Source organism: Podarcis pityusensis, assembly GCF_964106645.2.
Source record: "Podarcis pityusensis genome assembly, chromosome: 3".
Lineage (NCBI taxonomy): Eukaryota > Metazoa > Chordata > Lepidosauria > Squamata > Lacertidae > Podarcis > Podarcis pityusensis.
The window spans coordinates 80,136,635-80,154,303 of NC_138026.1; the positions used below are offsets into that span (position 1 = coordinate 80,136,635).

General features: G+C 39.4%; 1 protein-coding gene across 5 annotated transcripts in view; it reads left to right on the forward strand.

Annotated features, from left to right (window-relative positions):
* Positions 1-17,669, forward strand: part of KIF26B (kinesin family member 26B) — a 280,373-nt gene that overhangs the window by 172,157 nt on the left and 90,547 nt on the right. For all 5 annotated transcript variants that reach the window (XM_080997595.1, XM_080997596.1, XM_080997598.1 and 2 more), the window contains one exon: positions 6,920-7,103. In XM_080997595.1, the coding sequence (XP_080853721.1) occupies positions 6,920-7,103 (184 nt within the window). The remainder of the gene's footprint in view (positions 1-6,919; positions 7,104-17,669) is intronic.

A 17,669-nucleotide genomic window follows, 5' to 3' on the forward strand; every position in this document is an offset into this window, starting at 1 on the left:
GTTTCTTTTTTATTATTTCATTTCTGGCTTTTTATTGAGGACCAATAAGACTAATCATAAATGTGGACACTGCAACCCATTGTCAGTAATTCACTTAATATGACACTTTCCGTATCTCTGTGTTTTGAATACTGACATAATCATAGTTGTTATTCTAGAGAATGCATTTTAAAAGTAATTCCGTGTTCTGATGCAGAGTGTCCATAATCTGAAATCATGGAAGAGTAGACTGAATTTGCACCTTTAATTTTAAATATCATAATTTTTTTGACAGCCCATAACTGTTGATAATGTGTCTTAATGTAGAGTGCTAACAGTGTTTATTAATTTCAGAGGTAATGGAATATAGCACTTTGCTGAATCCCCCCCCCCCCGAATGACAAGGGAGTATTTTATGAAGAAATCAGTATTTTTCAACATGAATTTAATTTATTTAATTACCTTTGATTTGTTACTTAAATAAGTGCATTGCCACATCTCATGCTGTATTAACCATAACTATCTGGTTTTATTTTACTGAAAAGTAATAGTATTGCTTGATTCAAGCAGGGTATGACTGATAGATGTTTTGCTTTCAAAACCTATTTCATCAAGCTGTTTGATCTCAAAAGCATTTTTCAAATACAAGCTAGTAGGTGAGATCTGCACTGGTGGAAAATCTTATGGATAAGACGGTCAATGTTTCATAAGAGGTTCATCTATAATATGAAAGCTGCTTTCCATCATGTTGAATTGCAAGGCGTGGGACCCAGATAGAACTATGTAAATAGGAATAGGCTTTATTCTCAAAATCTGGGAATTCTAGGGGTAGGAAGAAGTTTTGATATGCTACTTTCTATCATAAAAATGAATGGTTGCCATTGTGCACTTGGAGGCACTGCTACAGTGAGGGGGAATCCTGTCGTCCACCTCTGGCAGTGAGTGGTCTACGCTTCCCTGAAAGGAATCCCAAATGAACAGGCACAACTAAAACACAAGGGTTTCCTCAAACTATATACAAATTCAAATTTCACACAATTTTACACAAATTTTACACAAATTCAGAAGCTTCAAGTTAGTTATATGAATGGACATTACCCTAGGATAGTATAGTATAGCTTAATACAGGGTTCTTCAGCCTTGGATCCCCACACGTTGTCAGACTACAACTCCCATCAACAAAGGATGATGGGAGTTGTAGTCCAATGATATTTGGGGATCGAAGGCTGAAGAACACTGATCTAGTATAGTACCGGTAGATCTCATCTTACATGGGGTTAGGTGCCTGGCTATCGTACGTATAAACAACATTGCGTAAAGCCAGAACACCCTATAAAACCTCAGCAAATCCTTCCAACCTCCTTCGGTGACTCTCCTACGTCCTCCACAACTCTCTCTGGCATCCTCGGATCTCTCTCCAACCACCTCTAAAACTCTCTACGTCTACAGCCTCCTCTGCTTTCTCTACATACTTCATGCCTCTTCAGCCACACCCAAATGTTCCTCCAATGTCTGATGGCATTGCCAGCCGTTTCCCCCTCTGCTGTCCTGCCCCCTTTCCTCTGTTGTCTGCCTTTATTTATTTCTCAGTAATCCACATAAAACTCTGATGGTATAAGTGAAATCTGCATTAAGTGAAATCCATGCACAATACAAAACACAAGTTGTGTACATGCATGGTCTGCCTGTACACAGGATCCTGACAGTACATACATAGGCTCTGTTTACCAACAACACCCCCCCCCCCAAATACTGTACTTGTAGGTTGAGATCGGGGTAGTGGACATCATCCTACTACCCCTCTATCTGCTCATTTCCCTGGTTATTGACTGTTAAAAGTCTCAGAAGACCTAAAATGCTAAGAATGGTGTGATTTGTTTGTTTTATTTATTTATTTTTAAACTGTTTTCAAGTAAATGCAAATGGATGGGACAACTGATCATTCTGGGCAGCCACTGAAGACAGGGGTTCCGCTTAAGGTGTGAGAAAGAAAATCAATCAGCATAACAAGTTCCAATGGAAAGTTATGGCCAAGGGCAAAACTGCGTGTTCCTCCACATGCATAGCACTCCATGCATAAAGCTTATTTAATTCTGGTTTTGAGTGTGTGGAACCTTCACAAAAAGAATCTCAGTTCTTTGTTGTTAATAAAGTTTCTTATACTTCATATAAAAAGCTAAACATCTCAAACAGATTGATTTGGGATCAGTTTTGCCTAATAATTATAGCTGTTCATACTGACAATATGAATAATTGGGGGTCAATAACTTTATAGAAGAGCTTATGAAGGTTATGTGCATTACCATGCAGATGCAATATGGAAACAATATGGTTGTTGTTGTTGTTTAGTTGTTTAGTCGTGTCTGACTCTTCATGACCCCATGGAACAGAGCACGCCAGGCACTCCTGTCTTCCCCTGCCTCGCGCAGTTTGGTCAAACTCATGCTGGTAGCTTCGAGAACACTGTCCAACCATCTCGTCCTCTGTCGTCCCCTTCTCCTTGTGCCCTCGATCTTTCCCAACATCAGGGTCTTTTCCAGGGAGTCTTCTCTTCTCATGAGGTGGCCAAAGTATTGGAGCCCTTCATGGATCACTGCCTTGCTGTGGCGAAGGGGCTTGAATAACTCAGAGAAGCTATGAACTATGCCGTGCAGGGCCACCCAAGATGGACAGGTCATAGTGGAGAGTTTTGACCAAACGTGATCCACCTGGAGCAGGAACTGGCAAGCCACTCCAGTATCCCTGCCAAGAAAACTCCATGGACAAAGACAACAATATGGTTACTATCCCATTTAATGTCCTTAATTCCACTCCCCACTACATGAAAAACACTTGCATGGGAAGTCAAATGCAAGGTAGAAAGTGTACCATTGAATATGGGCACTCTTAAACAAGGAAACTGGCCAACATGTGCTTTATCAATCCTGATATACCTTCTGGGTATATTTCATTTCATTTATATGTTTATATTTTTATATATCTTTTACTTTTTACATCCAAGCCTTTCTTGTATATCTTGAATGGTATTTTCAGGTCCCCGTTTGCCTTATGTTTAAAAGCAAGGATGCAAGTAGTTTCTTGATTTTATTTAGGACTCTAAAAACAAATCCTACAACCCACAATTTTCCATTAAAATGGTGCAGGTGAATGATGCTCCAAATCAACAGATTCACAGCAAGTCTGACATTTGTGTCTCAAATTAGAGGAACAACCCCACTGATTTCAGTATGTGCTTGTTTTGCAAAGCAGTCTCAACGTTTTTGAGAGGGGGTCATAAGGTTCTATAACAGGATTATGAATTTGGCCTTGGCTTGGTGTACTAATTATGTAACAAGCATGGTGATGAATTGCTGAGCAATTCCAGTGCCTCCAGCCTACTTAGGTTAGCAGGTACTGTTGGAGGCCAAAAGGCGAATGAGTTAAACCACCCAAGACGTAAAATAGAAATAGCTCTGAAAGGCACAGCTTGGATAGCTTGATTGTTGCTATGAAATTGAATACATGCATTAAAAAAAGAAGAACAACAAGCGTCAAGTGTTTACTGGGCTTTTAGGAGACATATTTATAGATCCTCACAGACGCACCATGATGTATGCAGAAACTAAAATTATATCCAGATATGCTCAAGTCTGCTTTGGAATCATTAAATGCAAGCAATTCAGGGCTTGAAGAAATTTAGAGACTGAGGTGATTTTCATCTGAAGATTTGCTAGTCATTCATGATTCATAACTAGGGTTAACACAATACATAGAATCCTGAAGCATCCCTTTCCTTGTTTGCTTAGACGGTCACCCGAAATTTACTTACTAGAGAGTAAACTTCATTGAACTCAACAGGGCTTATTTCTGTGTAGAGCTGCACAAGATACAACACTGAACCTGGAAGTGACCCAAAAACCTCACTAAATGCCTTATTAAAAGGCCAGAACAGGGATGGAATTGGGGTGGGGCAGGGCTTAATGGGCTTGGGTGTGTTTTTACGTGCTCTGCTGACCTGCTCAGGGGCCAGGAACCCATGAGCAAAATGGTTGTCGACTGTATACAAAGCAAATGGCAGGTTTTCATAAATACTATAGAGATATAAATATCAACCACTTTGTAGAAATCTTCTACTTTGATACATCTGAAATTGGAGAGTGACATCTTTCTGGACCTCTTTGCCAAAAGTGGGAAGTGTGTAGATGTCATTTTGCTACCTTCCTTTCTTGGTTTCTTACTTCAGAGAGAGAGAAAGAGAGTGAGAAATGTAGGACATACATTTTACATTAATTTTCCAATTATTGGCCAATATGAATCCAGGTTCTTCTGTTTTAATGCCATCCCAAAGGTTAGCACTGTCAAAATAGCATATCATTCTATAGTTTTGAAAAGGCCAGTTATCTTCCAACAATGTTTCTTTTTCACTAAGGAAAAATGTCAGCTATGGACCTTTTGGTTCAATAAATGCTTTAGGAAGATTAAATCACTAGTTAAGGAAGCTAAGCAACATAGGGCTAGAGTGTTCGACTGAAGTAACAGGAGAGAAAGGATGGATCAAACAGCTTACTGAGTATATTACAATAGTAGTATATTGGCCTTTAATGTAGGTATGAATATGTGTTAATACTAGAATTTGACCGAAGTAAACAGAACTGCTGTCATTCCTGGAAAGTAATTGACAAATTCAAATTCGTATGGGGACCTGTGTTTCATTTTACTGAACACCGCCCTTCCCCCCTTTAAGTAACTAAATTTAGGTCAAAATAGGAAATCAGAGAGCAGTGCATTGAAAAATGGACAACTGAAATAATGTTTAGACAAAAGACATAAACAATGGAAGGTGGTAGTCAAGGATTAGGGATTCACTTGGAGCACACAGAGTCAGATAAGCAAAGTGCCAAACTTCTGTTGTGTCCTTTGTCAAACTACCTAGCCTCTATATGAAGGCAGGTTGGCCAAAGATGGGGAAAATACGTGCAGGCAGCTGCCAGGAGCAATGCAAGCTTTTCTCTTATCCTTCTTCTAGTCCAACTTCTGTGAATATGTTGAATATGCTGGAAAATGAAAATAGGGACATCCTAAGGAAAAGCAGGACATTCTGGGATCAAATCAGAAACCAGGATGGCATCTGTAAATCCGGGACGTCCCTGGATAATAGGGACACTTGGAGGACTTGCACTTGACTGGCAGCATATGGTAGGATGTCCCTGTTTTCATTGGAGAAATGCTGGAGGGTATGGAGTTATCTGACCCCCGAGCCGTCTGAAGGCAATCCTGTATAGCTAAGTTGGTTTTAATGTTTTATTATGTTTTTATATATCTTGGGAGCTGCCCAGAGTGGCTGGGGCAACCCCGTAAAATGTGTGGGGTATAAATAGTAAAATTATCATTATGGAATGGGATGTCCCTATTTTCATCAGAGAAATGTTCAAAGGTATGGTTTCTGTGTTGTGAGTTTTGCCAACCAGCTAACCTTATTTTGCATTATTTAGTTACACTTGAAATAATTTGAACAGCATCTTCGTGTATGTTTTTCATGGAACCATAGAATTGTAGCATGCCAACTCATGTCAGCCCTTCTTCTTGTATGAGAAGGGCTTCATGCCAGCCAGCCAGCCAGGTGTTGGTGGTGGTTTCTTCTATTTCTGACACACAGAATTCAGGCTGGTGAGAGGTCCGAGGACTGGGCTCTTTGAAGAATCCAAGGGCACTGCCATAGCCCACAAGGCCTTGTTTCAGGGCTTTCCACTGGTTACAACTTCTCTCCTCTGGAATGTGATGAGGAGGGGACTGTGTGCCATCCTAATCTTCCCATTCATCCATCAACTTTGGGGGTTAAGATTGCTTAAATAGACAACAATGTATGCAGCTCGTAGGGTAAAATGTATACAGCTTGTAGGGTACAATATCAGGGTACTCATTTACTATTTTGTGATTAATTTTCTATAGAGTTTTTATAATTTATATTGACTAACATAACACTTTTTAAATAGTTTAGCAAGTCTCAACTGATGTATATTCTGTAATTAGTAGTTAATGATATTGTAAGACAACCATTTATTATTAGTGTGGTGTTATAATAGGAAGTGCGCTATGTGAAAATGTTTAATATAAAGCTGACTTCATTTGGGATGTCCAGATAATAATATCACTATAGAAAGTGTGAGTATGGGGACAAGAAATTCTGGGGGATATTTAATATTTTTTCAATGATAAGTTCATTATCAAATGCTGCACATTGTATATAAAAAATGCAGCTTAATATTTTTACAGTTGGACTGCAGAAAACGTCTCTTTTTTAAATAGAAAGTATGGCAAACCTTAGCTTTCAGTACCAAAACCAAAGTATAATTTATTTAACCTACCAAATTGCTAGTTTGTATGATTCTCCAACAGCTTTGCAAATAGCACCAAGGTTTGGGTCCCACATATCAGGAAGTAGGCTGGATTTTTTATGAGGTGTTGGAAGTTTAAAATAGCTAGTGCTAGGCCTCTTATATGTTTGTTAATTTCACTTGGGCATTTAATTATGATTGGCTGCTTACACCAAAATGCTCCATAGGTAATCACACTGCACCCAAAGACTTAGAAACGACAAACAGTTCTTTGTGAGCCAAAAGTGAATTTATGAAACTGAATTGTTTAACACAAATAGCTCTTTGTGAACCTTGTTAATTTGCTGATAGACTACAACATGACTTGTGTTCTAAACAGAAGAACTGTATGGAAAAAGAGGATTGTATGTAACATGGACCTTGCTTAACTATTTGCTGGTTTATACAAATAAATCTATTTGGATTATTCCCACTTCCATTGAAGACAACAGGGGAAGCTCCTCTTACGGGCAAAGTGAGACATTGCCCTACCAAAAGTCTGAACCCCCAGAAAGCTTCAAAGCCTCTTCTTTTATGTAACTATTTGGTAAAATATTGATTTCCCTTTGGATTTCTTTCCTCTCCAGAGCTGCTCAGAAGTTGAACTTGTCATCCAAAAAAAAGAAACACCGGCCTTCTGCGTCTTCTGTTTCTGAATCTCACCTATTTGCTACCAAATTCAGCACCATCCTACAGACTTCCCCTCCACCTGCTCCACCATGTTTGCTGAGGGCAGTCAACAAAGTAAAAGACACTCCAGGACTGGGCAAGGTAAGGATTAACCCACAGCCAACATCTGTTTTATTTTTCTTGTAATGGGAGAAAGCATATGTGCAAGCATATTTGTTGCAGCTACACCAATGTTTATTGTAACCAGGGCTTCTTTCTGTGACAGTCATTGCTGGTATTGAGTGCCAGCGCTGCTTCTTCTTCTCCTGCCTATGGCAGCCATTTTGTGATCACATCCAGGACACTTTTATCAATATATACTTAAAAAAAACAAAAAAAAACACTGATTGTAACAAACATTTACAGTGCATACCATGTTCAACTGCTTACAAATAAGCAGTGCTTTTTTCTGGGAGGACGCAGGGATATGCATACCCCTAAACATTTTGTGAATTTTGTACTTTTGTCCATTTACTGTATTTATTTTTCCTGATATGAACTATAAAATGGTGGTTTTCTTGAGTCAAAATGAGAGTACCCCTAAACATATTTTTAGAAAAAAAGCATTGCAAATAAGTCTCAGTGGAACTTCCTCCCAAGTATGCGTTCATAGGGTTCTAGCCTAAAATTATGAAGAGAAAATGTTCATGTTTGCGTACAGTGCCCATACACACAAAACTGGGGGCCTTTGATTTATATATTTGTTTAGAAAATTTATAATTCGATTGATCAATTTTCCAGGCAGCATACAGATCAATTTATGTACAAACATGGCTAAAGCCCATAAACCAGTTAAAAGGAAATATACATAGAAGCATTATCATTAAAAACAAATATATAAGTCAATAACACTTTAAAACAAATTAAATTGTGTGTTTGAATAGGCTTGCTGAAACAGGAAAGTGTTCAGTTAGCATTTAGAAGAATATAGTTATGCACCTGTCTAATGTCAAGAGACAGGAAAGGAACAACTCCTTACAAATGTGGAATTGTGTGGCACTTGTAAAAGTGCAAACTCCAAAAATTGCAGGGATTGAGTAGGCATATATGAAGGTGATTCCTTAAGTAAACCTGTCCTGAGCCATTAAGGGTATATTAAAAGGTCATACTGATTGTTAGAGTTGTTCAGCGGAGTCCTTAATCTGGCCCTTGTGTAGAAATGAATTATTTCTACAGCAAGAATGCACTTCAGAGCTTTACTGCGGAACAGTCTTAGGTACTAGTTACAATAAGATAGGTGTTATACAATAACAAAGCAACACATTGCAAACAAGCAACGACGCTCAGTTATTTATGCAGTTCAGTAAACTTTCCTCTCTCTGGCCCCAGAGGGAGATCCTCAGCTTGTTCATCATTGCAGAATTTCTCTGCAACCACTGCGGCTGCGGCTACTAGTCATCTCCAACAAGCACACACTGGCTTCTCAAGTTTCAGCTTCCTGCTGCGACAGCTCTGCAGCTGGTGTTTCCATGTTTCCAGAGATGAGTCATCAGGTAGCTTATCTCATTCTAATGGAAAAAAATACCATCATTCTCTGACGCTTTTGCCAGAGTGGAACCTTATTGCCTAAGGCAAACTTGCCATTACAGCATTTTAAATACAGTGCATTCAAACACAGCATTTTATGTACGTTAAACTTATAACTTTAACAATGGTTTCCCTGTAACATGTATGCTGATAATATATAAGCACTGCTATTTACGTTTGGTATGCTTACTACAGAAAATGCCAGATAACAGTGATATAGCCTCAGGCAAACAAGCCTGCTGCATAAAGTGAGAAGCAGCTCTAGAGAGGGTGTTTTGGCACATTTCTTCATGTGTACTGGGACACCATGCACTTTTACAGACAAATCTAATTTAATACATTCCAAAATACTTTAATTCAATTGCTTAGTATATGAATTTGAATTAATAATATACTACATAGTCTGTAAACTAACCTGGATTTTCAGCTAATCATAATTCAAAGTATGAGTGTAAGTTGGTAATTTAATTTCCTCTTAGAACAGAAAAAGGTAAATGTAATCTCTTTATCTGAGCTGGTCTAGCTTGTGTCTATTGATGTCTGAGCAGTCAAGCTCTTTGAAAACTTCCACAGGGTTATGATGCCATCCTGCTCTCCTTGCTTTCTATCAGTGATGTTTCTGCAACTTGTTCTAAGTTAGAATAGAAATAGGTCTTTGTGCAAGGCTGAAAGGGTGAGTATATCAGGACTAGTAGCTGTTTAGGATGGCAATAGATAGCTCAGACGCTGGCTGTGCTGGAGAAAGGGATAACCAGTAAATGGAACTAGGAAGAAAGAGAAACTGCCCCATTAAGAGACAGAAGGTTGATTTCCTCCCTGATGTACCTCTGAAAAATACAAAGTGTGTCTACCAAAATATAAACAAACTCTTCCTCCCTAGCATGCCACTCAAGAGTCTGTATATGTTACATTTGAAAGATGTTCAGATGCTTTAGGTAGAAATCCTGAGGAAAGTTTCTAGAGGTAGGGAGCAGTGACTGAGAATGCCTTTTCCCAGTCTTTCTTTTCCTTTGTATAGTCAAGGACAGGGGTCAGCAAGCTTTTTCAGCCGTGGGCTGGTCCACCGCCCCTCAGACCATGTGGTGGGCCGGACTATATTTTTTTGGGGGGGAAATGAATTCCTATGCCCCACAAATAACCCAGAGATGCATTTTAAATAAAAGCACACATTCTACTCATATAAAACCACGCTGATTCCCAGACCATCCGCGGGCCAGATTGAGAAGGCGATTGGGCCGCATCTGGCCCACGGGCCTTAGATTGCCTACCCCTGGTCAAGGAGAAGTATCAAGAGACTAATCTTTGGTTGACAATAGTGCAAAGGTGAAATCTAACTTTATATTTCCCTATTTTCATTTCTTGAAATGGAGAGGCCAGAAAATGCTCCACACAATTTAGTAATGTCAATGATGAGATGCATGAACTATGGACAACTCCGCAATACTTTAAAAACCTTAAGTGTGTTAAATGTGTTTCCAATCTAAAGAACTGTGAAAGTAAATGAAATTGTCTTTGGAACTTTCTGTCATTAGCCGCTCACACTGATGGAGGCAAGCTTCCCTTGTCAACGGTGAGAGCAGCTGCAGTGCCCTTCTCCCCACAAAAAACCCTTTGGCTTTGTACTTGCATTTCCTAACATGTATGTAATTCTGTCCAACCGTTCCATCATTACAGAAGGAACAGCATGCTGACTTTGTATGTCTACATCTCTAAAAGCATTGTTATATATGAGTAAATATATGTATCATAAGAAATGGCCATAAAACATTTAGCTAAACAACTAAAATATATACTGCATATATAAAATATATACGGCATATATAAAATATATACTGCAGGATGATCTGGATTTAAGAGAATGTAGTGTGTATCTAGGGGATGAAGATATTGGGTGGACTGTTTCAGAATAATTAGCAGATGGTAAGTACCAAACCACATTAATGTAACAACTTTCTGTTTTAATTGGTGGTGAATTGTTGACACAGCTAGCCCTACCTGCTTGATATATATTTGCAATACAAATAAAGATTTGGCTATCATCCAAGTTTTCAGAGACACTTAAGGTTCTTATTTCAAAGGAGGGAGACACAATAGAAAAGTATGTATTGACTCACACGTTGCCACTGGGTAACATCTTCCATGCTGTGACTATCTCTTCGCAAAGTATATTGAAATTTGGTTGGGATCCCAAAGCAGTATTGGTTTACTGTTATTTTACCTTAATTTCACTTTCTCTGCCTTCTAATGCCATCCTTCTGTTGCTTTTTAATGACGTTCCACCAGTGTCAAAGGCATTGCTGCAGCTGGGACTCAAAATCTTAATGAGGAGCAACGAGAGAAGAAAATTGCATGTCATGGGTCTTCTCTGACCCTTCTCTCTCTTCTGGATCAATTCCCAACCAAATCCAATTAAAGTAAGAGGTGTATGCTGCAATGAGCTGTATAGTGCAAATTGGTTTGCCATCTCACACAATGACACTCATCTCTGCACACTCATCTTGTCCAGAGGTGTTTCAATTTATATCTGCAGGCCACTCTTGCAGGCTTGTAGCCAGATGTTTGTAAGGGATTCCCACAGAATTTAATTTTCTTTTATCGTCAAGTGCCCCCTCTTCCATAACAAAAAGCTTGTGCTTTTTCATTCACATCTCTTCTGCATTTCAGTCACTATACTATTCTTTGGCCTGTTCTGTATGTGACTGGGTGACAGTTTGGATTTTGGATTTGAAGAAAGCTATTATATCAGAAAGTGCAGAAATTAGAGCTGATTTTGAATTCTTGTCTATATTGAAAAAAACATTTCAACACCATTTTAGATAACGCTAGATGCTGTATGGTGTGCATACTTGCAGAGAGAATTTACCATCCATCTACAACAGAGAAACAACAGGAGAAAGGAAAGGCCAGGAACTGGCAGGGAATCACAGAATGTTCTCTTATTTGGTTGAGAAGCATTACTTTCAGGGAGATGTTAGTTCACTTTTCCAGATTTTTGTGGGGGAGATTAGGCTCTAGCAGAAGGGTTTGTGGATCTGGGAGCTTTTTTATTCTTTTTGGCCACAAATATCTTTCACAGTGTATTAAGCTTTTCTGAAACCTGTGTCCAGCTTCTGAAACATGTGCTGCTAATATTCATCTTGAGAACCTTAAAAAGGAAGCAAGAGGGAGAGCTATCTTTCCTTCTGAAGCTTCAGCGTTGGGACACATAGTAAGTCAAAAGTTAATTGCTGTAGGACAAATGAGAGCTTCAACCATTATCCCTTGGAAACAATTTCTGAGAGGAAGAACAAAAACTGTTTCTCCTCAGAGTTACCATGGTTACTGATGTAGGAAAAAGAAGGAATACCCCATGAGGCATTTTAAGAAGACATGTGCGTTCATCATTGTAGTCAAACCGATTGTTCTATAAATTAAACAGTTAGTTCCACTTGGAATGAAAGCCAGGTGGCCTTTAGCCCTCAAGTCAGAGTGGCCCCGTAACAGAGATATTCGTCAGGAAACAGGTTTGATGGATCTGACTGAGGCCTTTGTTGGCTAAGTTCAGTGTGCACTTTCAGGAAAATGTTTACTACCTTTCCCTACATGCTTTTTTAAACACACACACACACACACACACACAACTTTAGTTCTTCTAAATAAAGGAAAAGAGCCATGAACACGATTTAATCTCTGACTTCACCTTCCTCATTAGTTTCCCCAAACTTTCAATGTAAACTTTTTCTTTCTAAATAAAAGCCTCTGTCAATGTACCCCCCTAATAGTGTGCACTAGGTTGTGTTTCTACCTGGCTGCACCAGGAGTTGTGTGTGAGGACATGACAGAAAAGCCCCAGTATGGGCCAAGTTATAATTTCAAAAACAATGAAAAAAATGATTTAGAATAAAAATATAACATGTTTTTTCATGACTTACAAGATAACATATATAAGACGGGATTGTGGCATGAGTGGGGGAGAGGGCATGTATTGCAAATTGGCATTGAGGCCCACCAAATGATGCTTGGGTCTTCTGGACATGCATGTTTGTGTTCTGTCTTACAAATGTGGTAGCCATATGGCATTTCCTTTTAGGCGGAGTGGGGAACCTCAGTCTTTGGGGCTGAATGTGACCGTCCAGGCCACTCTGCCTAGCCTTCAGGACTCTCTCCAGGTGACTCCCCACATTTTAGGATACATTTCTCACTAGCCCTGCTACTTCAGCGCGTTTACCTAGCTGGAATGTGCCCTGAAACACAGACATTCTTCCATGATGGAGAACGGAGGAGTGCATGTTTGTGTGTAAAAAAATAAATTAAAAAAAAACTCTGGCTTTTCATGGCTGGAATGAGGCCTATTGGTCAAAGGTTAAAAAAAAAAAATCACATCTATTGCTGTGGCCACTTTTGCCTCTCACCTAGCCTATTGCTGGCACGCATTCTCCAGAAGATTGCCTGCAAAGCCCCAAGCCCACCCTTGTTTTACAGTTCCAGATTTTCTCTTTAAATAGTGGAAGAGTACAGACTACAGTGGAGTCGAACATAGCAAACTGCTACCTTAAATTAAAACCTTTGGAATGTTGTTACATATTCCAGCACTTATCTATAGCTATTTCTTTTTTTAAATAAACCACACAACACTATTATTTTTCTGTTTCTTAGATCATAATTTCTACATTCTATGTTTCATAATATATCTGCTTTTTTCTTTGCACTAGCCTAGGCCTAGTTAATCAGTTCTAATTTGCTGTGCAGCTTTTGGAGCTGCATTTTGAACACAGTTCTAATTATTTGCTGAGATCTAAATCCCTGTGGAGAAGGTTATTACAAATTAGGAAAGTCATGATCAAATAGACTTAAAGTGAAAAGGTCATTCTAGTATGATGGTGGGTATAGATTTTAAACTTGGTTTGCTCCACACCTGGGATCTTGCAAAATAGACAAGCATGTACAGTACGTATAGTAAGTGTTTAAATAAAGGCTTGAATATGCATCTGCAGCCTTTCTCCTCCCCAAGACCTCAGAACTTTCCTTTTGTTATATGATTCCTCTCTGCATGTGCCCATGAGCTTTGCTCTGTGGAAAGTGGCAGGATGGTAAAACTGTTGGAAGCTTCTCTATAGCAGAGCTGTAATAACAGAGACTAATGATCCAACAGAGTCTATTGATTCAGCCACAAGGTCACTCGGCTTTGCACTTCCTTAAAGACATCCTGACTAAATGTATGGCTGGTGGTGCATTGAAGAAGATCTGGAGATATACCTAAATAGTAGGGAGGAAGTGTGGCACTTTACTTTTAATTTGACTGAGAGGGGTTTTTGCCTGCATGCTTGAGAGGATGGCTAGATAGAGGTCTACTTCAAATGCACACAGCCAGCTTTTGATAGTGCAACTCCAGATGGCTCAGGTATGTATATGACTTCTGCTATTGCGGTGTGTAATGCCAGTGATGCGAGGCTTTCCTCCTGATGGTTGCAATGGTAGCCATTGGGTAAGATATACTCTGGGAAAGTGGTTCCTTAGTGCGTGCAAAGAGAGAATTTATATTCTGAGGAAGCGTGTGCAAAAAAGGGCTACAGTAACTCCCAGAAGAGGATGGAACCTGTAAAAATTGCCTTCCTATAATTACCTTCCTTTTCATATCCTGACATGTGGATACATCTGGAAATTTGGTTTAAATATTCCCTTCCTTGGTTTTATTTCCTACTAGGTTTGTTGTTTTTATTTGTTGTTTGATAGTTTTTTTAAAAAAAAATGATTCTAATGTTGTTGAGATGGGTTTACTATTTACTGCTTTAAAAACTGAGCGAAGAAGTGGTATAAAAATCAAATAAATTAGTCGCCAACTATTTGTCCACTCACTTGCCCACACTCCTGTACTCTTCATGTGCTCTTCCTCATCTTTTGACCCCAATCTGCTGATTGGTGATCTCATAACACTATTACCACAATAGTTGTGGAGTCCAACTATTTTTTTTCAAAACTCACTAGTGGTGGGTATAATTAATATGTGACGTAGGACACCTTTTGAAGAGTGTGTGCCTTTCTCCTTTGCTTCCCTGGGTGAAAAGCATTTTGGGTAATTCCCAGACCTGTTATTTAGATATTTGTTCTTCGCTGTGGTTTCCATTAGTGATAATGATTATTTACAAAGTAGCCATGCAAGTACAAGAACTATAAGAAAGGGCTAGATGACCTTTTTTTTAAAGGATATAAATAAATATATAGCTAAAGTTGTGTGTGTTTTTTGTAGTACTGTATATTGCAATTATTCAGTAGATGCCACTTGGTGTGTGAAGATTTTGTGAAGCTGCTTTACTGTTGTATTAAATTGTAGTTCATCAAATCCTCTGGGGACTTTAATTGACCATATTGTAGCATTCTGAATTGATTTCCCTTGGGGATTTTCCATTCTGGGGAAATGTTGCCATTTATTTCTACATTGACCCTTGGATATAGCTTTTCAGAAGGTGTGGTGCTACATTTAAATAAGCAGAATACCTTTTAAAGTTCACAGAAAAGTTTGTTCTAACTGTCTTCTTCTAAAATATTAACTCCTTGCCTCTCTCTTCATCCTTTCTCAGCCCACCCACAGCATGTTAAAATGATCTTCCTAAAGGACACCCATGTGTTTACTTTTTCTGTTGTCAGCTGACATCTCTTCAGCAGTTAGACGCACTAAATGTTAACACCTATTGCCAAGTGCTAGTTAACACATTCAATTAGTTTATATAATGCTGATGATTAAATATCAGGAAGAACAAAGTGTAAGTTAGGAACCTCAAAAATATTATTGTCAGTACATCTTTTTTAGTTAGTTTTTAAATATGAAAACAAATATTGTAATCAGCTGAATGATGCATGTACATTGTTTTAAAAAGTTTAATGCCTTCTCCATCATATCTCCAGGCTGATGTAGGCAATATATGTATACTTGTTTCTATTACCAGACAGCAATATTCCAAATATGTAGAGATGGCCCAGCACAGACTTGTAAATTCTGTCCTGGTTTCTCCCACAGGAAAATGCAACATGCCTATTAAAATAGTGTGAAGCTGTGTTTTCCGGCTCTGTGCCTAGATGGCTTTAGCCCAGGTACAAAAGATTAAGAATAAAATTCTGTCGTTGGCTAAGTCAGCCCGCAAACCTTAATCCCACTCTCTGGCATTTGCCCTTCTCCAAAAGCTTTTGCCACGTATGCAAATAATTTAAACATTGGGTTTTGCCTTTAAATTACTGTCATCTCTTAGGAGCGTGCTGAACTATGTGTTGGCACTAGATCTGACAGCGGCACTAGGGATGTGTGTGCTTGTCTGGCCACACAGAAGGTGGAGGCATGCACACTGATTGATAACAGCATGTGCAGATGTGATAAACATAAGGAGGCCCACACTCCTTTTGGGAAAGTTGAACAGCAACCCAAACGAGGAAGCTGAGCTCCCCAGGAGACTCATACTCAGTGTGCAGTGGGTATCGTGAATCTTTTCAGATTGCAGGGAACAATTTATCATGACGACTATTATGCGGTGCGAGGCATTGCTGAAATTGAACTCCACCAAGCTATTTCCCAGCTTATCGTGGCATATTAATAATGCAGTGATAATAATAGAAGTACAAATTAAAAATAACTAGATAGGGAAGATAAACAGCAGGTTTGAGACTCAGGGGAACTGAGATTGCTTTCAATGAAACAGGACAGGACAATTAGTGTAGGAGGGAAAAAAATATGTTCCACTTCCCTTACTGAAATATACTCAGAGTCGCAAAGTGATTTCATGCTCTTTATTCAGCTCATAGTGGTGAGGAGGAATGAATAAATGTCCCCTCACAGTATCTGCTTTATATACATTATTTACACAATGGGCTGCACATGATTGGCTAATTCTGGAATTCTACTGTAAGCCAATCAGGTTGTGGATTCACTTCTATCTGGAGCAGGATTGGGTGGTTCCTGCCAACCAATCATACTGCTGCATTGTTCTAGGACCAATCAGACTGCTGCCTTTTGGATCCTATTGTTCTAGGACCAATCAGACTGCTACAGTTTGGATCCTATTCAACTCAGTACATAACACTTACTCAGTTCTTTATGTTGGGTAAAGAATTTCTCTCTAAGCATTACTTACTGGTATTTCCTTTTGGATAACAAATATATTTGTTTAGGCTTTGGATTAGGTATCTGCTGTATTAGGTAGACATGTTTGGTTTATCCAGCTCTCCATAGTCTCATCCTCTAGGTCAGAGGTGAATAATCTTTTTCAGCTGCTGGGCTTCATTCCACCCTGAACAACTTTCTGGGGGCTACATGCCAATACTGGTTGGCACAAGATGCCAAATGTGAATGGAGCAAGGTCAGAGGCTTCTACACACACACACACACACACACACACACACACACACAACCTTTCTATGTAGGCAAGGCATTATCATAGCTTGATCACCCCAATCCTAGCAGCCTTGCACTTCATTGTGCACTTCATTTTGTCTGTAGACTAAGGAGCCACCCATTACACTCTCTCCTTTGTGTAGTTGCAAGCAGGTATATTGGACCAGGAGGGTGGAAGAGAGCATTCATGGTTCATCCCCTAACTTTTCACCACATTGCTTTATTGTGTTCTGATGTGATCAGCAAGAGAATCCCACAATACCCTTAAATAACAATATAAATAGGATACAACATCCCAAGCACTCCCAAGTTCCCTTTATGTGTGATTATATATATATGCTGCCTCTGATTAAAATAAAACCAACATGATGCCAACCTAGCAGTTTGAAAGCACGTCAAAGTGCAAGTAGATAAATAGGTACCTCTCCGGCGGGAAGGTAAACGGCGTTTCTGTGCGCTGCTCTGGTTCGCCAGAAGCGGCTTAGTCATGCTGGCCACATGACCCAGAAGCTGTATGCTGGCTCCCTTGGCCAATAAAGTGAGATGAGCGCCGCTACCCCAGAGTCGTTTGCGACTGGACCTAACGGTCAGGGGTCCCTTTACCTTTATATATATATATGCTGCCTCTGATTAAAATAAGACCAACATGATGCACAACAGTACTACTCAAAATGGTGGTCCACAGACCTGCTCCAGCCCTTGAGCCATTGGCTGCTGGTCTACAGTGACTCCACCACAGCCTAGGTTGGGTGGGACACTTCAGGGACCAAATATGGGACCAG